Source organism: Callithrix jacchus, chromosome 19 (assembly GCF_049354715.1).
Source record: "Callithrix jacchus isolate 240 chromosome 19, calJac240_pri, whole genome shotgun sequence".
Taxonomy (NCBI): domain Eukaryota; kingdom Metazoa; phylum Chordata; class Mammalia; order Primates; family Cebidae; genus Callithrix; species Callithrix jacchus.
Window position 1 is genome coordinate 35083260 of NC_133520.1, and position 25977 is coordinate 35109236.

The following is a 25977-nucleotide window of genomic DNA, read 5'->3' on the forward strand; positions in this document are numbered from 1 at the left end:
TACATTCATTTGAGAAATATTTCACAAGAACGTAGGTTCCTTCATCATCACCATGTCCCCAGGATCTTGATGAGTGGCTGACACAGGATAAGTGCTCAGTTAATATATGTTGACTAAGTGAATGAGTTACCCATCAAAGCAGTTGTTTTTCTTCTTCAAATGTTTTGATACTTCATTAAAGTTGTAAAGTTTCTATTGTCCAGGAACTGCTACTATCTGGAAGATTCAGGATAGACAAATCTCTTGTACTTTACAATACACTTTCATTGACATCTCATTTAATCCAACTCTTCGAAGTCCTAATGTCTACTTCCATCTCCTTAGCATATTTTAAATAAAAACAATCATGGCACCTTATAACTGCAGAATACCTCTGGTGAAACTCCTGAATGAAACTTAGAGCTTTTGCCTTTTTTCCAGAAATCTTTTGTCCAAGTCCTCCAGATATACCTAATGGGAGACACACAGGAAAACCTCTGGAAGTCTTTCCCTTTGGAAAAGCAGTAAATTACACATGCGACCCTGACCCAGTCAGCGGGAAGACCTTCGACCTTGTTGGGGAGAGCACCATCCGATGCACAAGTGACCTTCAAGGGAATGGGGTTTGGAGCAGCCCTGCTCCACACCGTAGAAGTCTGGGTTAGTGCTCATTTCTCCATATCCGAAATGGGTTCAGAATATCTAACCCAGGCCTTCCGTATTTCCATAGTTACAGGGTGGTATTTATTTGTGCATTTGCCACAGTGGAATGCCAAACCAATGATAAATCGTTCTAAGGTAGGTCAGCACATAAGATCCTGATGACCTTCGCCGCTAAAAGGGCTGGTGAAAAAAGGGAAGGAAGTAGTGAATGGTGGGAAAGTTCTTCATTAGAATCATAGGAATTAAAAACAGAAGCCTGTGAATCTCCTTATTGAAATGGCTGGTTTAGAAATCTGACCTAGAAAAATTGTTGGCTCCTTCCGCCAGGAACTGTCTTAAGTTCCCCGCCCATGCTTCTCCACCTCTCATTGGAGTTTTGATGGCTTGAAGTACAAGGAAACCAAACAGCAAAGGTGGAACCTGGGCACGACATTCTAAAAATGTGAAAAATTAAATAGGATCTTTCCCATGTCTGCCAAAGCTTCTTCCTGAATTTTTTTTCAAATGTGGAATATAAGAAACCTCTTTTCAAAAGTGTTCAGATCGGTGGATGTAAGAGTTATTCTTGTAGATTATCCTTGATTATTGCTTGAAATGCTCACTTCATGAGAATGTTTCAAGGAATATTTGTAGAGAAAATCTTCATTCCTTAGGGAAAGTAAATAATAAATGACTCTAAATCAGAGGAAAAATTGCGTAGGAAGGCAAATTTTGTTTAAATAACTAGTTGGGAAGAAATCCTCTGAAAACATTGAAATATATTGGTGGTACATAATGCCACAAACGACTTTTACATTTTGATAGGGGATGCAAGGTCTCTACACAGATCTAAACCTAGATCTAGATAGATCTGGAGGGAAGGTCTTTTTGAAAGTGGGGCTTAGTAGTTGGCTGATCCTGAGGTGCTCTGATGAGTTTTCTCAAGGTGGGAAAATCTGTGGAACCATGAGAACTGGATGTTTTCTTCAGGAAGGTACATGCAGGTTGATACCTTATGTACTGATGAGAGTTCAGATTACCTGGCTCCAAAATACTTTCTTTCCCGTAGGTAAATCATGTAAAACTCCTTCAGATCCAATGAATGGCGTGGTGCATGTGATGACAAACATCCAGGTTGGATCCAGAATCAACTATTCTTGTATTACAGGGTGAGTTGGCAGCAACATCTCTTGGTTCAAGAGTTCTGACACAGCCATACACCTTCTAGCCACATCTCAGGAAGGAAACTAGGCTATTGCCACCTGCTCTTAAGAGGCTTGAACACAGGTGTTAATGCCTGATTGAAATGCACATATAAAGAGTATGGCATTCACTGGATGGGAAGGAAAATAAATCAGGAAAGAGTGTAATAGTCAAAGCACACAAACAACCCTAGCCCAGCCCATTGCTGGAAGAAAGAGAAGGCCATGTAGCATCTGTGTGAGAGAACAAATCTTACTGGTAACAGCATGATTGCTTCCTAGGGCTGCCATCACCAAGTACAGGCCTTCCTAGTTTTATTGCGCTTCGCAGATGTTATGCTGCTTTTTTTTTTTAAATTTTTTATTGGATTTTAGGTTTTGGGGTACATGAGCAGAGCATGTAAGACAGTTGCGTAGGAACACACATGGCAGTGTGCTTTTCTTTCCTTGTCCCCTTCACCCACATTTGGCATTTCTCCCCAGGCCATCCCTCCCCACCTCCCCCTCCCACTGGCCCGCCCCTTTTCCCCCCAATAGACCCCAGTGTTTAGTACTCCCCTTTCTGTTTCCATGTGTTCTCATTTTTCATCACCCACCTATGAGTGAGAATATGCGGTGTTTCATTTTCTGTTCTTGTGTCAGTTTGCTGAGGATGACGTTCTCCAGATTCATCCATGTCCCTACAAACGACACAAACTCATCATTTCTGATTGCTGCATAATATTCCATGGTGTATATGTGCCACATTTTTCCAATCCAGTCTATTATCAATGGGCATTTTGGTTGATTCCAGGTCTTTGCTATTGTAAACAGTGCTGCGCCAACCCTGTGACAAACACGTCTGTCGGCATCATTTTTCCGACAGCATGTGTTCACTTTGTGTCTCTGTGAAGCGTTTTGATTATTCTCACAATATCCCAAACTTTCTCATGATTATCACGCCTGTGACAGTGATCCGTGATCAGGGATCTTTGATGTGACTATTGTCACTGTTTCGGGTCACTGCGAACTGCACCCATATAAGACAGAAAATTATGTGCATGCTTTGACTGCTCCATGAACTAGACACTCCCCTTCTCTCTCCCTCTCTTCAGGACTTCCTAATACCTGAGACACAATAATACTAAAATACTAGCCCCACAATGGCCTTTAAGTGTTCACATGAAGGGAGGAGTCATACATCTCTTATTTCAAATCAAAAGCTAGAGATGATGAAGCTTAGTGAGGAAGATACCCTGAAAGCCAAGATAGGCCAAAAGCCAGGCCTCGTGTACCAAACAGCTAGTGAGTTGTAAAGGCAAAGCAAAAGTACTTCAGGAAATTTAAAATGCTATTCCAGGGAACGCATGAGTGATAAGAAGGTGAAACAGCCTTATTGCTGACACAGAAGAAGTTTTAGTGGTCTGGATACAAGATCAAACCAGACACATTTCCTTAAGCCAAAGCCTAATCCTGAACAAGCCCCTGACTCTCTTCAATTCTGTAAAGACTGACAGAGGTCAGGAAGCTGCAGAAAAAAAGCTGAAAGCAGCTGGGCACAGTGTCTCATGCCTGTAATCCCAGCACTTTGGGAGGCTAAGTCAGGTGGATCACCTGAGTTCAGGAGTTCAATACCAGCCTGACCAATATGGTGAAACCTTGTTTCTGCTAAAAATACAAAACTTAGCAAGAGTGGTTCCAGGTGCCTGTAGTTCCAGCTCTTTGGGAATCTGAGATATGAGAATAGCTTAAACCCGGAAGGCAGAGGTTGCAGTGAGCCCAGATCGTGCCACTGCACTCCAGGCTGGACCACAGAGTGAGACTCCCATCTCAGAAAAAAAAAAAAAGGTAAAATCTAGCAGAGGTTGGCTCCTGAGGTTTAAAGAAAGAAGCCATCTCCATAACATAAGGGTGCAAGGTAAAGCAACAAGCGCTGATGTGGAAGCTGCAGGAAGTTGTCCAGAAGATCTAACTAAGATCATCGATGAAGGTGTTACACTAAATAGCAGATTTTCCATGTAGACAAAACAGCTATCAATTGGACTTTCACAGCTAGAGTGGACAAGTCAATGTCTGGCTTCAAGGCTTTAAAGGATAGGCTGACTTTTTAGGAGCTAATGCTGTTGGTGACTTTGAGTTGAAGCCGATGCTCACTGACCATTCTAAAAATCCTAGAGCCCTTACGAATCATGCTAAATGCACCTTGCCTGTACTCTATAAATGAACAACAAAGCCTGATGGCAGAGGTATGTTTGCAGCGTGGCTTACTGAGTATTTTAAGCCCACAGTTGAGCTCTAGTGCTCAGAAAAACAGATTCCTTTCAAAATATTGTTGCTCATTGACATTGCACCTCATCAGCCAAGGCCTCTGATGGAGATAGACAAGGAGATGAATGTAGTTTTCCTGCCTGATGACAGCAGCTATTCTGCAGTCCATGGCTGAAGTAGTAATTTTGACTTTCAAGATTCAGTATTTAAGAAATACACTTTGTAAGGCTGGAGTTGCCACAGACAGCAATTCCTCTGATGAATCTGAACAATGTAAGTTGAAAACTGCAGGGAAGAATTAATCATTCTACATACCATTAAGAGCATTCATGATTCGTGGGAAGAGGTTAAAATATCAACATTAACAGGAGTTTGGTAGCAGTTGATTCCAATCCTCATGGATAACTTTGTGAGGCTCAAGAGTTCAGTGGAGAAAATAACTGCAGACGTGGTGGAAATAGCAAGAGAACCACAATTAGACGTGGAGCCTGAAGATGTGACTGAATAGCTACAATCTCATGATCAAACTTGAACAGATGAGGAGAGAAAGTAGTTTTTTTGCAATGGAGTCTCTTCCTGGTGAAGATGACATAGGCATTGTCAAAATGACCACAAACAAGTTAGAATATTACATAAACTCAGTTGATAAAGCCGCAGCAGTATCTGGGAGGATTGACTCCAATTGTGAAAGCAGTTCAGAGGGTAAAATGTTATCAAACAGCATTGCACACTACAGGAAAATCTTTTGCGAAAGGAAGAGTCAATCTGGCAAATTTTATTGTCTTAGCTTAAGAAATTACCACAGCCACCCCAGTCTTCAGCAACCACCACCCTGATCAGTCAGCAGCCATCAGCCTTGAGGCAAGACGCTCCACCAGCAAAAAGATTATGATATTGAAGGTCAGATAATCTTTAGCATTTTTTATCAGTAAACCATTTTGGAAAGTGGTTTACTTTTTTGGCCGGGCATGGTGGCTCACACCTGTAATCCAAGCACTTTGGGAGGCCAAGGTGGGTGGATCACAATGTCAAGAGATCAAGACCATCCTGGCCAACATGGTGAAGCCCCGTCTCTACTAAAAAAACCAAAAATTAGCTGGACATGGTGGCGCACGCCTGTAGTCCCAGCTACTCTGGAGGCTGAGGCAGGAGAATTGCTTGAACCCAGGAGGTGGAGACTGCCGAGATTTTGAGCCGAGATTGTGCCACTGCACTCCAGCCTGGTGCCTGGTGACAGAGCAAGACTCTGTCTCAAAAAAAAAAAAAAGTATGACTTTTTAAAGACATACTGCTATTTCACACTTAATAGACTACAGTATAGTATAAACACAACTTTTAGACTCACTGAGAAATCAAAAAGTTCATATGACTCATTTGCTGTGCTATTTGTTTTATTGTGGTGGTCTGGACTGAACCTGCAATACCTTTGAGGTACGTCTATAACACGAAATGGCCGGCTTAATATAAAAGTTTTTGGAGCTCTGTTCTGGAGGCTGGAAGTCCAAAATCAAGGAGTTAGCAGGGACATACTCCCTCTGAATCCTGTACGGGAGGATGCTTCATTGCATCTTCCAGCTTCTGGAGCCCCAGAGCTTCCTTGATATGTTGCAACAGAACTCAAATTTCTGTCTCTGTCCTCACATGGCCGTCTTCCCTCTGGGTCTGTGTCTTCACATGCGGTTCTCCTCTGTGCATGTGTGTGTCCTGAGTTCTCTCTTTTTATAAGAACGTCAGTCATATTGGATTAGGGCCTACCTTAACGGCCTCCTCTTAACTTGATTGCATCTGCAGATTGTATTTCCAAGTAAGATCACATCCACAGGGAATGGGGGTCAAGGCTTCAGTATATTTGGAGGAGACATGATTCAACCTATAACAGAATTCAACCCTTTGAAAATATCAAGCGTCAAGTGCTCACAGTGCACAGTCCAGCTGTTGGTGCTCACCCTTGCTCAGCACACAGTGGAGGTGCTGCCTCAATTTCACTTTTCACGGGAACAGCTAAGCCAGGTAGTGAGTCGGGGCTACGTTTCTGCCACCCCAACAAACACTGAAAGGAAGCTTGTGATGTCCAGCACATTTACCAGACTCCAGACTCGGTCTCACAGACCACAGTATCTAGAATCTGACAAGGTAAATTTAGAATAAATCCAATTTCTTCTTTTCTGGTTTTTTTTTTTTTTTTGAGCATTTTAAAAAATACAATTGATAAATTTCCTGACTGTACCCTCCTCATCTTGCATTGCTGAATAAGTGTGAACCTCTCTATGGTATAAAGCAGAAAATTACTGAGCTTATGACAAGAAACAGGAATACATGTAAAAGAGACGAAGTTGAAAAATCAGGAGAAATTTCTTCCTACAGAACAGATTTATGGCCAAAAAAACAGGGAAACTTTCAAAACACTCTCCTTTTCATATTTAGCAAGATTCAGTTGTACAAATACTTCTGTGAAACTAGCCAGGAAGTTTGTACAGGGATGAATATATGTATTCAGTCTGTTTATATATTTCATTTCATACATGTGTCATGTATGTGTGTGTATATATATATATATATATATATAGCAAACACACTGAATATTGCAGAAAATTAAAGCAAAAAGAAGAGTTAACCAAATTTTCCTGAATGTAGGAGGAAAAGATGAAAAAGAGAAACAGGCAGGCACAGTGGCTCACGCCTGTAATCCCAACACTTTGGGGTCAGGAATTCAAGACCAGCCTGGCCAACATGGTGAAACCCCATCTCTACTAAAAATACAAAAATTAGCTGGGTGTGGTGGCAGGTGCCTGTAATTCCACCTACTGAGAAGGATGAGTCAGGGAAATCACTTGAACAGGGGAGGCGGAGATTGCAGTGAGTCAAGATCGTGCCATTGCAGTCCAGCCTGGGCAACAGAGCAAGACTCTATTCAAACAAACAAGCAAGCAAACAAAAAGCAAATCAAATATATAATTTATTTCGATACATTTGGTTTAATCTTCTTGTCAAAAAACAAGGTCTCCTAAACAGGATCAAAAGCAAAAAATCTTGTATTTATAAAAGCCATGTCTCAAATAAAATGTCACAGTATTATACACACACGCACATTAAGGGAAAATGCAAACAAAAAATGGCAGAAATGATCTGAGAAAAGACAGAACTTAAGAAAAACACTGTCAAACAGATCTACAAAATAATTGTGTTATTTTGGCGCCAGGTACAGTCCACAATGAAGCCAAGATATTAAGAAGCAAAGTGGGCCAGGAGAAGTTAGAGCAGAAATATCCCTTACAATAGTGAGAGAATAGGAAAGACAAATGAAAGCAGCTGGGAACACACTGGAAGTTTAGGCTGGGCCGTAGACTTCACCTGCATTGTAATCCTTCTGGGTTGCCACATACGCACGCTGTGAGGAAGCTGCTGAGGTTTGCACAGCACAATTCTTCTCCATTGTTTGCCTTTAGGTACCGCCTCATTGGTTGGTCATCTGCTGAATGTATCCTCTCAGGCAATGCTGCCCATTGGAGCACAAAGCCACCAATTTGTCAACGTGAGTTGAAACCTCTTTCCCCACTTACCTCACCAATGAATCCTAGAGTTGTCCTCCTAGAATTACAAAGAATGAATCTCATCCCTCTTGGAAATGGGATCCTTCTGATATTTGAAAAATGCAGTCATATCCCAGTCATATCCTAAAAATGACTCACAGAATTCCAAACTTCCACCTTCACCTAGAAATGCTTTTTTTTCCTTATCTTGAGGTGTAATTTATTTTAAACTAGTCTTGAACTCATTTAAATAGCTTCCAATTTCCTCTTCTGTTGGCTGAACACCTCCCAGTTTGAAGAGCATTTTCTTTAGTGAAGTCAACAAATACAAACTTGGTGAAAGAAACCCCAAACCTCTGCAGGCTCTTAGTACCACAGCAGATACTCAAGCAATGCAGCCCTTTCTTTTTATTCTTTGTCTAAACAGGTGCATGCCATCTTCCCTGTCAGTTGTTTGGAAGATGAGCTTTCTTCATTTTGGGGAGCAAAGAGGAGTGAGCAATTGCAAGCTAACAAAGAATATAAAATGGGTATAATCCTGGGTTTGGTGATGGTGTGAGGAAATCAGCAATTTAGAACACCACTGATGGGAGGAAAAGTGGGCACGAACTTTGTGGAAGGCCAATATACTGGCTGGGCACTGTTCTACTGTAGAGTAGGATGCAGCGTTCAGTTCTTCTAAGATCAGATGAGATGGGCGCATTCAGGGTGGTTTGGCTGTAGATCAATATTCAGTTCTTTTTATTACTTCTGAATCTGCAAGTATTGTGTTTATTATTTGTAATACTGTATATTTTTGCTTTACCTTTACTAGTTCTGTCCGAGCTTTTGGCTTTTATTATTTAATAAAGATGCTATACTGGGCTAAGTGTGGTGACTTACACCTGTAATGCCAGCATTTTGGGAAACCTTGGTGAGCAGATCACTTGAGCCCAGGAGTTCGAGATCAGCCTGTATAACTTAGTGAAACCCTGTCTCTACAAAAAATACAAAATTAAATAGGCATGATGGCACATGCTTATAGTCCTAACTACTTGGGAGGCTGAGAGGTGGGAAGATTGCTTGAGTTAGAGAGGCAAGTAGCCATGATCCTGCCACTTCACTCCAGCCTGGGCAACACAGCAAGACCCCATTGCAAAAAAAAAAACAGCTATGCTATAAGTTTTATATTAATAACCAGTAGAATAAAGGAAAATGCCCTCTATATATAGAGAGAACTAAATTAATAATGGTGACATAACATAGTTAAATTTTCATTTAGCAGGGGAAATATAAACATGGACTATTAGCCAGGCACAGTGAGTGGCTCATGCCTGTAATCCCAGTACATTGGGAGGCCGAGGCAGTCAGATCACTTGAGGTCAGGAGTTCAAGAACAGCATGACCAACACTCATCTCTACTAAAAATACAAAAATAAATCAGAAATAGTGGTGCATACCTGTAATCCCAGCTACTTGAGAGGTTGAGGTGGGAGGGTTGCTTGACCTGGGAAGCGAAGGCTGCAGTGAGCCATGATCATGCCACAACACTCCAGCCTGCATGACAGAGCAAGACGCTGTCCCAAGGTTTTGTTTTGGTTAACTTGCTGTCTTTTTTTTCCCAGGAATAACTTGTGGGCTACCCCCCACCATCGCCAATGGAGATTTCATTAGCACCACAGGGAGGATTTTCACTATGGATCAGTGGTGACCTACCGCTGCAATCCTGGAAGTGAAGGAAAAAAGGTGTTTGAGCTCGTGGGTGAGCGCTCCATATACTGCACCAGCAATGAGGATCAAGAGGGCATCTGGAGTGGCCCGGCCCCTCAGTGTGTCATACCTAACAAATGCACGCCTCCAAATGTTGAAAATGGAAAAATGGTATCTCACAACAGAAGCTTATTTTCCTTAAATGAAGTTGCGGAGTTCAGGTGTCAGCCTGGCTTTGTCATGAAAGGATCCCCCCGTGTGCAATGCCAGCCCCTGAACAAATGGGAGCCAGAGTTACCAAGCTGCTCCAGGGGTGAGTCTGTCTGATACCTAGAAGGGCCCTGCAAATGACATGAGTTGCTGCTGGATCAGGAGATTAGTATTTGTTCAGAGGGAGGGATGTGTGGTGAGCAGGGTGGGAGACCAAATTTAGGAAAAAGAAGCATGAAATTAAGAATTGGGATGTGCATGCACACATGCATATGTGTCTTCACTGTGAAAAGCAAGACCTTAATAAGCCAAGAAAAAAGTTATTCTGGACTCACCTATTAATGCATTCTCAGGGCAAAGTATCAACTACAATATCTCTCAAACATATTGAAAAATTACATGGACTTCATGGTCAGCTGTGCACTCGCACTTTATATACGTTTTCTCATTTTAATAAGTGAAAAACAACACTTTGAAACAACACTTTGAAATTGTGCTATTGTAATATCAATTTAATAGTGTAGTCAGCTTGGTCTTTCAGAGGTTAGGTAAACTGGCCAAGTCACATGCTCGAGCTGAGACACCTAGGATTTTAAAAGGCAAGGGTCTCCGACCCCAGAGTCTGAATGCTGTGGCTCTTGCCATACTTCTATCAGCATCCATTGGTGACCGAAAGCGACTGCCTTATGACAGAAACCATGGCATCAGAATAGAGACAAAGACTTTAGAGTTTGTCTATAATGGTCTGCCTCCTACATTTTATTTTGTGTTTTATTTTATTAAAAACCTATATATTAGGGTTAAGGTCCATCTCTGTTGCCCAGGCTGATCAATGATACAGTGATACAGTCATGGCTCGCTGCAGCCTCAAACTCCTGGGCTCAAGCCATCCACCTCCTACATTTTATCCCCAGGAATCTAAGAGTGAAAGTAACTTGCTCAAAGGCAGTTAAGTAACGATTTTTAAATTCATCTTGAATGAGGTGCAGATTAGGTTGATGTTATATGGGTTCTGATGCCCTAAGCATGGAGAACAGGACTGTAAATAAAGGCAGACGTTGAGTCAGACACTCTCCAAATAATATGTCCTCTCTCGACAAAGGGCTGGCTTTTTTAAGGGCTTTTGTTTTTGGTAGCTCATCTTGTCTACTGGTGTCACAATAGCTGGTTTAGCAGTGGAGTGGGAGGTGTAATGGCTGATACATAGGGACAGAGAAGAAGCTTACAATTCTACCAACCCGTGTTAGCCTTGTGCGACCACTGAGCTGGGAAGACGAACAGATAAAGACACACAAAGTTGGATGTATTGAGGTCGGAGATGGGCAGGGCTTCTGTTGTGTTCACAATCCTGCTGACCAAAACAGGATCTGGCTTAGACAGGATGAAGTGAAGAAACAGCAGGAACCAGCAGATGGCGACAAAAGCAATCCCTAGCAGGAACCAGCAGATGGCGATGAAAGCAATCCCTAGCTGCCCTCACATTCCCATCAGCACCATGACAGTTTACAAACGCCATGGCAATGACCTGGAAATTACTGCCCCTTTCCTAAAAAGTTCTAAATGATCTCCTCACTTTGCATTGATCTGCCCCTTAATTTACATGTAATTGGCCAGGTGGCTAATGCCTGTAATCCCAGCACTTTGGGAGCCCAAGGTAGAAGATCACCTAAGGTCAGGAATTCGAGACCAGCCTTGCTAACATGGCAAAACCCCTGCCTCTGCTAAAAATACAAAAATTATCTGGGTATGGTGGCCCATGCCTGTAATTCCAGCTACTCAGGAGGCTGAGGCAGGAAAATCACTCGAACCCAGGAGGCAGAGGGTGCAGTGAGCCAAGATCAAACCACTGTGCTTCAGCCTGGGCAATAGAGTGAGACTCTATCTCAAAATAAGTAATTAAATAAATAAAAATTAAAATTAAAAAATAATAATTTACATGTAATAGGTTTATGGGAGTATGAATACAGTTGCCTGCTAGGAGCCCATATGTTGCTGACTGGTCACACTGCCACTGCCTGTGAGTTAGCCATGCTCTGCAAGAGGCAGTGTCTTTCACTAAACGATTGCTATCTAGCACCACTGGATTATCCTTGAATTCTTTCCTGGGTGAGGCAAGAACCCTTCCAGAGTAAGCTACAATTTGGGGGGATGCCTGTCCTGAAACAGTATGGCTGTACTTTAGTCATAGGTGTGCAATCAGAGAAATGGAGGGGAAATCTGTAAAACAGGCTTGGGCTCAGGAGACAGTCTCATTACCTAATAACAGGGGTGAAAATTGGGATTGCATTCCTATGAAAGATGTAGATGAAGAATCCACAAATACTAATAACTCCATATGCATAGCCAGAGCTGGGGAAAAAACTCATGCCCTGTATATTTACAAGTGAATTTGAGGTCTTGTGCTAGGGAGAATTGGGTTCTATTTCTCTACCACTTACTAGCTATGAGGTCTTCAGCAAGCATAGGACATAGCAAAGGAAATTCCCCATAACGAACAAGTATCCTGGAACTGTCCTTCCCACAGTGTGTCAGCCACCTCCAGAAATCCTGCATAGTGAGCATACCCCAGGTGATCAGGACCACTTTTCACCTGGACAGGAAGTGTTCTACAGCTGTGAGCCTGGCTATGACCTCAGAGGGGCTGCTTCTCTGCACTGCACACCCCAGGGAGACTGGAGCCCTGAAGCCCCCAGATGTGCAGGTGCCTTGACTCTCTGGTTTCCAGATTGCTCTCTGTACCCCTCACATGGAGGTCTTACTCATGTTTTTTAATTTTTCTTCTAGTGAAATCCTGTGATGACTTCCTGGGCCAACTCCCTCATGGCCGTGTGCTGTTTCCACTTAATCTCCAGCTTGGAGCAAAGGTGTCCTTTGCTTGTGATGAAGGGTGAGTGAGACCCAGAGTTGAGACCAAGGACTCAGTGTGAAGAATGACTCTCTTGAGTTTGGGAGTTAATCCTAAAAAAGGGCTGAACTAGTAGATAAGAAGTACCCAGAGAGATTATTTAATTGAAAGGTAGTTTTCAAATAAGGGTAGGGACTAACTGGCACCACTTTTTTTTTTTAAGATGGGGTTTCACCATGATGGCCAGGCTGGTCTTGAACTCCTGACCTCAAGTGATCCACCCACCTTGGCCTCCCAAAGTGCTAGGATTACAGGCATGAGCCACAGCGCCCGGCCCACTGGCACCACTTTCAGGAGACAAAGAGAAAGGGCATACACAACTCAGTGTCAAGTACAAACCTAAATACAGTCACTGAACTTGAGTACATGGTTGGAACTTGAAATGAATGGGTACTTATTTATTTGGAGGCAAAATAACATAATTTTATAAAAGTTGTGCTAGAAAAAAATTGATGAATAGGACAAAAATTGTTTGCCTCATAATAAGTAAGGCAAAGGTTGTTTTAGGAAACTGAAAACCAATCAATAGTGGAATCTATAATACTGTATAGATAAGTATGTTTTAACCCAATTACATATCTTCATGTGAGGAATGGCCAGTGTAATTGTTTTGATGCAGGATTTTTCTGAGCCAGTTTGCCAGCCGGTGACCTCTGGCCAGTAACGCCCCTGCCCAGGCCTTGCTCTGGTCCGGGTTCACCACAGGAGACATCTTGTCTACCTGGCCCACAGGGCCATGCCTGGCTTGTGCTCTGACATGGATCCCATGGCTGCCAGGACTGCATGCTCAGCCCTTGGTGGGAGGGGGTGTGTGAGTAAGAGAGTGTGGGGTCTGGCTGGTCACTCTAAGCACTGGCACAGTAATGGGCTCTGTCGGGGCTTGCAGCTGAACCAGGCATGTTGCACTGAAGGGAACATGGTAGTGCCCAAATAGGGGTGCCCACAACCCTGAAGCCCCAGAGGGGGTGTTAAACGTGCTAATAGCTCTTAGCATTTGATAATGCCTGCAGCCCAACAGATGGCGCTGTGTTAACAGCTCTGCCAGTCCCATGGCCCTGCTCTGGCCTGCATCTCCAGGGCTGCCTTGGCCTGATGCTGCTTCCTATCACATGGAGCAGCTGCCCTCCTCCAGCAAAGGATGGAGGACCACTGTGTTATAGCCTTTGTACCTGTGTTTGGTGGGTCCTGACTTCTTGTCCTACATCCAAGAAGAATAAGGTTATACTGACAATCCAAGAGTGAGGAGGGTGGAGAAGAGTTTTATTGAATGACAAAACAGTTTCTCAGCAGAGAAAAGATACAAGGGTGGTCCCTCAGATGAAGTCAGGGGGTCATTCTCTCAGTGTGGCTGGGTCTGGGGTTTTTATGGACTCAGAATGGGAAGTGTGTATTGATTGGTTTGTGAGTATGCAAAAGCAGCTAAAACAAAGCCACCACTCAAAGGTGGGCACGACAGTGTAAAAAACCAATTAGGGAAGGGCAGGTATATGTAAAATAGATGAAGGGTGGGAATCAATCAGAGGAAAGTATGCCAAACAAGAGGAGAGGTTCTGAATCCAGTCCATGGATTTACCTGGAACTTGTAGCTATGCTTTAAACTGTCTTCAGTTTGAAGGTCGGGTTTCACTGGGAACCTAATCATGTCTGCCTAGGATTTGTCTGCCTCCTGCTTCTATCAGTTTCAAGGGGTATTACTAGTTGCTTATGTGTATCCATTACTCTTGGTGGTGTACTATGAGTCTAGGAGGATAACTCGGGCAATTAAGCAGTTAGTTTTAACGATTTCCAAGGAATCTTTGGCGTTTACAAAGTCCATCACCCAATAATAATTTCCAATTTCAGAATGATTTCAGATTTCAGAAGGGAAGTGGGATTCAGTAATAAGTTGGGCATTTCAGGGTGGCAAAGACTCCTTCCCCGATATCTGTCTATTTTTCTCAGAGCATGTGGTTCAGAATGCTTCTATGAGCCTCCTTTTGGCCCATTACAATTACAATGGCAAGAAGAACAATGCCCATTCTCTTTCTAGATGTTCCTTGCTTTGCCTAACATTTTAAGAGTTGTTCTGCCTCACCCATTAATGAAAATAAGTGGGATGTCAGAGAGCCATCAGTGAAAGATGACACCTGAAGGTTATGGCTCTTGTGCACATGGAGAAGTCTGGTTCATGCATTCTGTAGGTGATGCTGGGCTATGAAGTTTATATGGCAGTTATCAACATCAGCTCTAATTGCTTTGCCAGTCACAGGGTGGCATGATTCTTTAGAATAAATTGGCCTTTGAGTTTCTGCCAGCTACTGAAGAATTCAGATCCCTAATGAACTGAGACTTTTAGCTGGGCCTGAATCTAAGAACCAAATGCTAGTCAAGGAGGAAATGGTAGTGAGGAAGCTGAGCATCTATGAGTGAAGAAATCAAGGGAGAGATGGGAATTGCTCACACATTTGCTATCACTTTTTTTTCAGGTTCCAATTAAAAGGCAGGTCTGCTAGTCATTGTGTTTTGGCTGGAATGAAAGCCCTTTGGAATAGCAGTGTTCCAGTGTGTGAACGTGAGTAGGAAGAACAACTATGAAGTTTGGATAGCTCTCATTTTTGTTTTCCAGTGTATTTTCCTGCATGAAATCACCTGTTGTATGGATCTTTACTTAACTAAATTGCTGATAAAAATACTTCTTTGTTGGAAGAATTTCAAGAAAGGTCTTGTAGGTCTTCTGTGACACGTGTTTTTGTTACTAATCCGTAAATCATTTAGTTTAATGACAGTGCTTAATTTTGTGGGGAATATGTGGCCAGAAACTAGATGACATAAAGGTGCAGCAAGTATTATCCAGTCATTTATATTTCAGTTTCCTTATCAAGGAGTAATCTCTCTAAAAAATTTTTGTTTTCTTTTTTCTTTTTTGAGACAAGAGTCACCCAGGACAGAGTTCAGTGGTGCAATCACAGCTCACTGCAGCCTCAACTTCCCGGACTCAAGCAATCCTCCTACCTCAGCCTCCCAATAGTTGGGACTACAGGTGCATGGCACCACACCTGGCTAATTTTTTGTACTTTTTGTAGAGGTGGAGTCTTGCCATATTGTCCAGGCTGGTCTCAAACTCCCGGGGTCAAGGTATCCTCCCACTTTGGCCTCCCAAAGTCCTAGAATTACAAGTGTGAGCCACCATGCCCAGCCAAATTTTGATGTTCTTTTATCTTCTCATACATCATAAACAATTTAGTCAGCCTGTTATTTAGCCTGCAGTGTTTAATGACCGGGCTTCCCATGTGCCATGACTTTCCATGTGTAGAAAAAGCAATGAAATGTGAATGAATAGTGATGACGCCTCCCTACTTTCCTGGAGTATATTTTCTTGTTGAGAAGCAGACTATGAACCAAAAAAGAAATAAGTAAACAAAATTCTAAAATTATAATATATAAAATGGTAAATAGGGCTATATTATAGAGAAAATAAAATAGAGTTATATGATAAGTTAGTATGGTGGAAGGGCAAAAAGAATGCATCAGTGTCTGAAATGATATGGTGTTCTACATTTCCAAACCATGTGCATAAATAAAATGTCAAAATTCAGAAACTGATAGATAAAAGTACATGATAAATCAGGCATTACTGATTTATCCTATTCTGTCTACTAAAGCAAGGCAAGAATTTTTTAAACCTTTTTTTCTTGATTGAAAAATGTTTATTTTAATTTGTACTGTATTAAAATAACTTACAGATATCTATTTGGATATCTTATGGTGAGTACTATGGTGAAAAAATTCAATACCTGAGGAAACTCAAGTATCCAACAAACTCAACCTTACAGAGACAGATAGAACTGAAAATAAATCTATAAGTAAACAGGAAAAATACAAACAAATAATATTCAAACATGAGAAGTCAAACATTGTTTGATATAACAAGTCTTTTATATACACATAATTCTGATAAACTTGGATATATTTTCCTGAATTCATACCAAATTAGAAGCATCAGTTGGTTTTGGGGAAGGAACTGTTTCAACCACACTGAAAGGAAGAAAAAATAATAGCTAATAATTTGGAAGAAAGAAAAAGAGGCTCTTTGGCACCACTTAAACTAGGTAAAAAGAGCCTTATCAATGTGTCCTGATGAGATCATTGGATATTTGGTATTGGTACTGATGATAATGATCTTGAATCACCAAGAAACATTTACGTTGCTAAAGATGTTCATGCATGTTCATTAACGTTCATAGATTTCCTTGGAACTTATGGTTTCTGATGGCCAACACTTTGTCTTGAACCTCATTGTCAAGATAATAAGAACCCAGGAATCTTATTATGCCTGATGCAAAGTAGGCAACTACATGGGTGTTGTTTAAAATAAAAAATAATTACTTTCCAAATTCATTATGAACATAGCTACCTGGATGGTACAGAAACACCATCGTTGGGCTTTTGCAATAAATTGTAATTTAGGTCTCACATCAGTTAGTTCCTTATCAACAAAAGCCTTACAGATTTACATTTCATCCACCTTAGTTATATTTTTTTTTTGAAAAGTAAAAGATTTATTCATAGCACAGTCACAGGTTACCATGATTTCAGTCATTTTATTTGAAACTGTAATAGAACTCAAAGCTCTTGTTTTCTTTCTAGAAATATTTTGTCCAAATCCTCCAGCTATTCTTAATGGGAGTCACACAGAAACTCCCCTTTGAGATATTCCCTATGGAAAAGAAGTATCTTACACATGTAACCCCCACCCAGACAGAGGAATGACCTTCGACCTCATTGGGGAGAGCATCCGCTGCACAAGTGACCCTGAAGGGAATGGGGTTTGGAGCAGCCCCGCCCCTCGCTGTGAACTTTCTGCTCCTGCTGGTCAGTATCTGCTTCCACATATCCTAAATGGGTTCAGAATATCTAGGTGACAACTTTCATATTTCTATAGAGACAGTCATTTTTGCTTGTGAAAATGGTTTTGCTATGACTGCAAGAGACAAAACTACATCCCAAGTGAGTGAAAAATGGGTTCTAGATAGGCACACTGTGTCTCAATTATTGGTAATCTGATGGCCCTTCGTGTGGGGTGAGGAGTGAGGGATGGTAAGGAGAAAAGGGGGTGGACAGTGAAGAGAATTGGTAAGGTCCACATTTTGCAGAGAATATTTTCAACGTACTGAAAACAAATGCTAAAGAAAATAGTCTTTGATTCCTCCTCTGCTACTACGAGTTGTCTGTATCCTGGATAGATGGATGTGCTGCACAAAAAGTATACGAAGATGACGTAATTTACTTCAGAACCGATAACGCTATAAAGTAATTTAAGAAACGCAGATGTAGGGGTTTATACTTTTCATGCTGTATCTAAGTGTTTTTTCAAGCCACTGACTATGTTTGGTTGGTGCTTCACCTCGCCATTAACAAAGGGAACTCAGGAGGCCTTGGAAGAGCAGAGTTTAAGATCGTACTCTTATCCTCCACAGCTCATTCCTTTGATGTACTAGTTTGGCTTTAAACGACAGTACCTGACTACCATAGGTGCATTTGTGGCTGTGACTGCCTACACCAGGTCCATCCTCCAGGAAGGACGGAACACCATTAAATCACAAAAGGTGTTGACATTTTAATTTTTTTTTTTTTTTTTAGACAGAGTCTCACACTGGTGCCCAGGCTGGAGCGCAATTGTGCAATCTTGGCTCACTGCAACCTCCAACTCCTGGGTTCAAGCAATTCTCCTGCCTCATCCTCCCAAGTAGCTGGGTTTACAGGCGCTCACCACTACACCTGGCTAATTTTTGTATTCTTTAGTAGAGACAGGGTTTCACAATGTTGGCCAGGATAGTCTCTAACTCCTGACCTCAGGTAATCCACCCTCCTCGACTTCTCAAAATGCTGGGATTACAGGCGTGAGCATTGTGTTGACTTTTTTGACCTGTTGGCCAATTTGGCAGAACTTCTGTATGTTGAAAAATAACTAAGCCAGGAGATAGATAAGAAATATATGGGAAACACAGCAAAGGGTTAGTAGTGTTATCATACAGGTAGCAATAGTGGTGGTTGTGGTACTAGTTGTAAAAGTTAACATATAATGAATACTTAGTACCACTGTTAAAAGATAGATAAGCCAGACATGGTGGCTTACATCTGTAATACCAGCACTTTGGGAGGCTAAAGTTAGAGGATCACTTGAGCCCAGATTGCTCTTGAACTCCTGAGCTGTATAGTAAAGCTCTGTCTCTACGAAATATAAAAAATTAGCTAGGCATTGTAGTGCATGCTTGTAGTCTCAGCTCCTCAGGAGCTTGGGTGTGAGAATCCCCTGAGCCTGGGAGGTCAAGGCTGCAGTAAGCTGAGATCACAATACTGCACTCCAGTCTGAATGATGAGCAAGACTCTGTCTCAAAAAAATAAATAAATAATAAAAAATAAAAGATACCTTCTAATTTAATTACACAACAACCTACAGGGAGGGTAGTATTCTTGTTATCCCATTTTATAGGTATAGAAACTGAGACAGGGAGAGCTTAAGTAACTTGCACAAGAGCACAGAATGGGATAGCCTGGGTTCAGCTAGGCAATCTACTTATCTGTAGAGACTGTGCACTTTAATGATAAAAAAATGGACAAAGGATCTCAATATAGAATTCATCAAGAGAGATTATTTAAATATTGTCATAATGAAATGGAAAGCTAACGGGCCAAAGTCCCACACACTGGATAACAGGCAATTCTTCAGATGAATGAAGAAGATACATGCAAAGAATCAGAATAGGCTAAATAACTGGTAACCAGCAGGTTCTTGGAACTCAGACTTTCGTGTAGACTCCTCATGAATTGGGCTGGACCACAGAGAAACTCCTGTCTCTCTGAATTAACACTCAGACTAAAAGCAGTCCCCTTTGCCTTCTTTTTCCTAGTCTCTTTATCCTATCTAGTCTAGGCCTTTGACATCTTACTGCATTGTAGTAAGAAGAGGCAAACAAAGTTTCATGATCTTAGAGACCATGGAAACAGAGAGAAAAAATAAAACCCAGTATTTTTCCCTAGGGCTTGGGAATAGATTGCTTAAGATACCAGTCCTGAACTTTCCTAAAATGGAAGATGAGGAAGTAATCTGGGAAGGTGGTCCAAGCTTGGAGTGTTTTGAATGCCACAGAGGGTTTTGAAACAGAATAGCAATCCAAAGAGAAAAGGGAACCTCTGGGTACAAGCAACATAGAAGGAAGAGTTTCTTGGGATACTCAGATGCCCTGTCTCCTCATTTCAATGGACCGCTTATATCAGAGGCCTGATTCATTTCAACATCATCCTCAGAGCAAGGGGTAATCTCCAGGTCCTCTTTAAAGCCAGAATTAAGATGTATAACCCTTATGTACATTGTCTTAAGACTAATTAGCATGGTGTTGCATGCTAGACAAATAAGTTCAACTCCAGAAAATAGGTAAAACCTAAAAGCAGTTTTTACTTGAATGTCTTTGAGAGGAAAAATTACACTATATGATGCTCATTAAAACGTCCCCAAATCCTCTTTACCCATTTCCATTACCCAGCATCCCATTCATTAAAGCAACTGCTTTCCTAGAACCTAGCTTCTCTCAGTTCCGCCCAGACTGTCTGTCAATATTACCCCCGCCTTCTGGACCTTCTTAGTTCACAAAATGTCTCCATGACATTTCTAAGGTAAATGGAGTTTCTTCAGTTCTGCATAGTTCAACGCATCACGGCCCTGAACGTTTCTGCAGGGAAATGAAGAAACTACCTTAGGATGCAAGATTTAGAGAAATGGTGTAAATGTCCTTCTGCCTTGGCACATAAATACATAGAAACTGTTTAACCTCATTAGAACTAAAGAAATGCAAAATCACAAGGTACTATGTTTTTAATTTTTCACTAAATTAATGACAGAAAGGCTTTTATGTGAACAACCAATAAAAAGTGACGGTGTGATGAAACTGATATTGTTGTATGTTGAAAGTACTGTGGTAAATTGGCAAAATCACTTATGAAAAACAATTATGCAATGTATGTGGATAATAATACAACTATTCCTGCCAGTCAGCCCATCTAAAAGTCAATCTAAGGAAATAATGTAAAATATAAAAATATTTTATGCATTTTATTAAGGGTTTTAAGAAAAATAAAACTAGAAATAATGTAAATGCACAATAGAAGTTATTGAATACACTACGATGCATCTACTAGATTATATTACTTTACCATTATTGTAACTTTATTTCTAGTATATAAATTTGTGAAAACACACAAATGAAAAAATGTGCCAGAAGAGAATGTATCAAAACATTTTTTGGGTACTGGGTTTGGGATGATTTTTTTTCTTTTCTTCTGTAATTGTATTGCTTTTATGACCAAAATAGTTATTTTTAAAAAGTCTTCTCAGCCAGGCGTGGTGGCTAACACCTATAATCTGAGCACTTTGGAAGGCTGAGGCGGAGGAATCACTTGAGGTCAGGAGATCGAGACCATCCTGGTCAACATGATGAAACCACATCTCTACTAAAAATACAAAACTTAGCTGGGTGTGGTAGCATGTGGCTGTAATCCCAGCTACTCAGGAGGCTCAGGCACAAGAATCACTGGATCACAGGAGGCAGAGGTTGCAGTGAGCTATGATAGTGCCACTGAACTCCAGCTTATGGATGAGCTAGACTTCATCTCAAAAAAAAGGGGGGTTCTCTCAGTGCAAAGGGTAAAATGAGAGGATGTGAGTGAAAACAATGCCTTTTTGAACTAGAAAAAATATTAGACTGAGTCCTAAAGAAATATCAGGATGAATTGTCACAGGCTCAGTGGTCCCGTTCAATCATGTTTCATGCCAGAGTGACGTTTTTGTGGTTTTTGTCTTCCTTTTAGGTGCACATAATGCTCTCATAGTTGGTAAGTTTTATGAAGGGTTTGCTGAGGAATTCTGGCATCTTTAACAGTGAGTACCTACCTATAATGAATGAAATGTAAAAAAGAGATCAAGATATCTTGAACTGTAAATTCAACTAGAAAGAAAATAATGAAGAGTTTAAGCCAGGATATGGTGACACTGGCATCGTCATATGCATACTGAGTAACCTTCATCAAAGCTTCTTTACTGTCTTTGAACCATTACAAACGAATAATCAATCATTCATCAGTGTCAAAAATTCTTTATTTGAATGTGGTAGGAGAATGCAACTTCTTCTTTGGGTTACAACCTGGAGTATGCTTCCAAATGGTGATAGTGTCCATTCACACAAATAGCCACAGACCAGACTTCTGAGCCCATATCTGTGATCTGCCTATATCAGAAGAATAGTTTTCTAATAGAGTTTGCTTCCTCTGTGGCATAGTATTCTTACATCCCTTTTTACACACGTGGACACTGAGACACAGAGGTTCAGGTAACTTGCCCAAGACCACAGAATGGGGTAGCCTCGGTCTAACCAGGCTATCTACCTATCTGTGGAGACTGTGCACTTCAACAATCAATAAATGGACAAAGAACCTCAATATATAATTCAACAAGGGAGAAAACTCCTGTATTGTCACAATGAAATGCCTGTGTGTTGAGTCTTAGGCAGGAGACATGGGCAGGGCCATGGAGAGCCAGTGGGCAGCTGCACCATATGGTTTTCGCTTACTTGTGGAAAGGCTGATATTGGACTAAAGGTTACAAAACAGCTCAGCTCACCCCTTAACTATAATACCTCTGTAGGAGTAAGGCTAATGCTACAGAAACCCAGAGTAAAGCAGAATGTATAGTTACACCTTAAAAAAAAAAAAGCATTAACAATCTGTAGTGAGAATGGATACTAAGAGTTTAAAACCTATGAGTCATAGTCTTCATGCATTTAATTACCTTGTTTTATTGCCTAGGCACTTTATCTGGTAAAATCTTCCTTATTTTATTCACCATTTTCCTCTCTGGGTAATTCTAAAGTCCAGAAAAGGGTAAGTATACCCATATTATCCCAAGAAATGTAAACTGTACTTACCCTCTCCTGGAAGTCAAAAGAAAGTAAAAGACTAACAAACCCATTGCTACATAAACAGATGTGGTAATTCTTATAAAGAAGGCCCTTGACACATAGTCTAGATGAAGAGGTATTCACACTAAAGGAAATATATAGGATACTAAGAACATTAAAAAAAACCCCAGCATTTTGGCCAGGTACGATGACACATGCTTCTAATTTCAGCAAGCACTACTGGAGGCCAAAGTGGGCAGATCACTTGTGGGCAGGAATTCGAGACCAGCCTTGGTAACATGGTAAAACCCCATCTCTACTAAACATACAAAACATTACCAGGCCAGGTGGCACATGCCTGTAAACCCAGCTACTTGGGAGGCTGAAGCACGAGAATTGCTTGAACCTGGGAGGCGGAGGCTGCAGTGAGCTGAGATTACACTGTTGCGCCAAAAGTGAGACTCTATTTCAAATCACAAACACACATACACGGCATGTTAAGAAGAAGTTGAGTTTTACAGAAAGTGAAAGTAGGCAGAAGGAGTTTTTAAAAAGGTGTTCATGAGGCTGTTGATATCCTAGTTTTGCTAAGACATTGCAGACACTGACCTCTAAGCCCAGATCCTATCATAGTACTAGAAGTTAGATTGGGTCTCTTATGGCACACAGATCATATGGCATACATAGGCTGACGGGGAAGAATTGAGACTTTTAATATTTTAACATATCAACAAATATTTTGTAAACACCATTAACTTTTTCTTTTTTTGAGATGGGGTCTCACTCTGTCACTCAGGCTAAAGTGCAGTGGCATGATCTAGGCTCACAGTAATCTCCACCTCTGCATTCAAGCAATTCTCATGTGTCAGGCTCCCACTACAGGCATGTGCCACTATGCCTGTTTAATTTTTATAGTTTTAGTAGAGACAGGGTTCTACCACATTGGCCAGGCTGGTCTCGAACTCCTGGTCTCAAGTGATTTGTCTGCCTTGGCCTCCCAAAGTGCTGGGATTACAGGCGTGGGCCATTGTACCAGGCCACCATTAACTTTTTAAACTTAAAAAAAAGAAAAGACTTCCAAAAATTAAGATCTGAATAAAGAAATGTCTTTATTGACAGGAAAGAGTATACAGCTTTTGTACTGGTTGATTGAATTATAACAATATTAATGAGGCCAGAATCAATACTAGCAATGTTATAAGGTTGATGAGCAAAGTCTATACCCATAAAAAACTGAATTTATAACTTTTAAGTGAACAGTTTTCTATAGCAAATAATCTAAACAAGTGCAGTTTCCTACAACAAGCTTTACAGAAATTGAAGTTTACATATTTCAGAGAGATGCCAATACACTTTTTAAAAAGTAGTTTGTCATAGTAGATCTTGCTGTAAACAGCCTAGTCAATTTCATGGGAAATACTGAATTAGTCAAGATTTAAATTTAAATCATTATCCTTCCTAACTAATGTTCTCTATATTTTATGGCTGGACATATAAATATTCTTTGCTCTTTTTCTTTATGAAAACAAAAGGTAAGTAGCTGGGCACTTTACCTTAACAATGTTCTGTGTCAGTACATTTTTTCCTCTTAAAGTTTCTCATTAAGTACCACTACAATTGAGAGTTAATTAAAAAAAATATTAAATCTGATTTAAAGAAGTTGGGACTCTAATTTTCAGTATTTATACCAGTCTCTAATTAAAACCACATAGGGAAAATGATTATTTCTTCCTTTTGAAAATATTCAAAATACTTTAATATCTTGAAGATATTTGAATATCTCCACCCTTCTAATGATGTCATTCTTCATACTTTATGGCCTATTCCTTGTTAATCATCTGGAGGGTAAGATTCACAAGCCTGACTATTGATTTCTTTCACCCACATGATTGAAGATCATTTCCTCATATTAATCCTCTTCAGGCATAAACATGACTCAATAACCATTTCATAAAATTATTTCTTTAAAAATGATTATCTTGTGTAGTGTAAGCAGCCTCAGAGCATGTACCATTTCTTCATGTTTTCGTGCTGTAAAACCTGCCTATTTTCTTCATATTCTTTTAAAGGGTAACGTCCATGGCACAACCATTCTCTCTCTGACCAGGGTACCAGGGATGTGGCAGAAAGAAAGATCATGATCCTCATTACACTTAAAGGTCAGGGAGGTAAACCTCCCAAACATCAGTGTAACCCACACTAAAACCTGTTATATATGTGTAATCCAGGAAAAATTCTAAACATTTCCTAAACTTTCATTTTTGGCCTGTTTCACTTCTTGGGATTGTAACTGTCTGACAGCTTCTTCCTGCCTGTTGTGCAGATAAAATCAGTTCACTGAGATCATGGGACATTGCAGTAAAGAAAGAGTTGAATTTACAAAGGCCAGCCATGTGGAAGAACTGGAGTTATCACTCAGTCACCCCAAGAACACAGAGGCTAGGGTTTTTATAGATAATTTGGTAGGAAGGGAGCTAGGGAATGGGTACTACTGATTGGTTGGGGATGGGGGTGTGGGAAACAGTCCTCATGTGCTGTATCCACCTCTAGGTAGAAGCCACAGGACCAGTTGAGTCATGAGTCACAGGTCCAGGTAGAGTCAGTCAGTTGCCAAATGCAAAAATCTGAAAAACGTCTCAGAGACCACTCACACACTCTACAGTAGTGATGTTATCTATAGGAGCAATTAGGGAAGTCACAAATCTTCTGACCTCTGGCCACATGACTCCTGATGAGCAGTAGTGGATTATAAAAACTATGCCTGTATCTTAGCAGAGTTCAGGTCCCTTTCATAATCCTAATCTTTTTGGCTTTCATAAGTTTTCAGGTCCTGAGCAAGGAGGGAGCTAGTTTTAGATAGAGACTGTTATTATCGTTGCTCCAAAGTTAAATTATAAACTAAATTCCTTTCATGGTTACCTTGGCCTACATCCAGGAATGAGTGAAGCCAGCCTGCCTGTGAGGCTCGAAGCAAGATGGAGTCAGCCATGTTAGATTTCTTTCATTCTCATAATCTTTGCAAAGGGGGTTTCAGGATAGTGAGTGCATTAGTATAACCAAACACCATTGATTCTCATGTTAGAAATAACACATAGCTAAAATTGGGAAGAAAAAGTAATAAACTTAAATAATCAGAAGGCAGAGGTGCCTTATCTTGGAAGGAGTTGGGCTGGTTAATCAATCATGCAGTCATTCCTCTTTGAGTGGGTGTGGCCAATAAGCTAAGTCTTGTGGCTGTGTGAGGAGGGCTGATTATTCCTTATCTGGAGCTCAAGCTTTCCTCACAGAAAGACAAGGGCATAAATGGCCTCATAGTAAAGAAGAAGGAAGCATGTGAGAAACACAGAATATAAGTGGAGAGTATCGTAGTGGTCATCAAGTCAGAAGAGCCATCTATCCTGGAGCTAAAAAAGACTGACAGTGATAGGATAGTGTAGAACAAGATGGCCTGCTTTATGGGAGAGCCACAATCACACCAGGCCTGGATAGATGCAGGCTGAAGTCTTCCTCAAACCTGGGAGACAATTCAGAAACTGCAGAATCAGTCTGAAGACTTCCTAAGCAACTAAAGTGAGGCTGGGTGTGGTGGCTCAGGCTTAAAACCCCTGCACTTTGGGAGGCCAAGGTGGGTGGATCACCAGAGG

At 41.0% G+C, this 25977-nt stretch overlaps 2 protein-coding genes and 1 long non-coding RNA gene across 11 annotated transcripts in view; 2 read left to right on the plus strand and 1 right to left on the minus strand.

Moving 5' to 3' along the window:
• Nucleotides 1-25282, plus strand: part of CR1 (complement C3b/C4b receptor 1 (Knops blood group)) — a 178290-nt gene extending 153008 nt beyond the window's left edge. The window contains 4 exon segments of the mRNA XM_078357041.1: nucleotides 12024-12200; nucleotides 12284-12386; nucleotides 14870-14955; nucleotides 17031-25282. Coding sequence (XP_078213167.1) covers nucleotides 12024-12200; nucleotides 12284-12386; nucleotides 14870-14955; nucleotides 17031-17305 — 641 coding nt within the window. The 3' untranslated portion in view covers nucleotides 17306-25282.
• LOC128930229 (uncharacterized) overlaps nucleotides 1-25977 on the minus strand; it is a 97121-nt gene that overhangs the window by 55710 nt on the left and 15434 nt on the right. For 6 of the 9 annotated variants that reach the window (XR_013529892.1, XR_013529890.1, XR_013529888.1 and 3 more), the window contains exons 1-2: nucleotides 4386-9032; nucleotides 2420-2503 (exon numbers count right to left, since the gene is read on the minus strand). This is a non-coding gene — a long non-coding RNA (uncharacterized LOC128930229). The other 3 variants (XR_013529887.1, XR_013529886.1, XR_013529889.1) reach the window with 3 other exon arrangements.
• LOC144580408 (complement component receptor 1-like protein) lies at nucleotides 1375-9787 on the plus strand. Its single transcript, XM_078357039.1, is given in 4 exon segments — nucleotides 1375-1790; nucleotides 7517-7602; nucleotides 9205-9255; nucleotides 9258-9787. Coding segments are annotated over 4 exon segments (837 nt in total). The 5' UTR covers nucleotides 1375-1449; the 3' UTR covers nucleotides 9617-9787.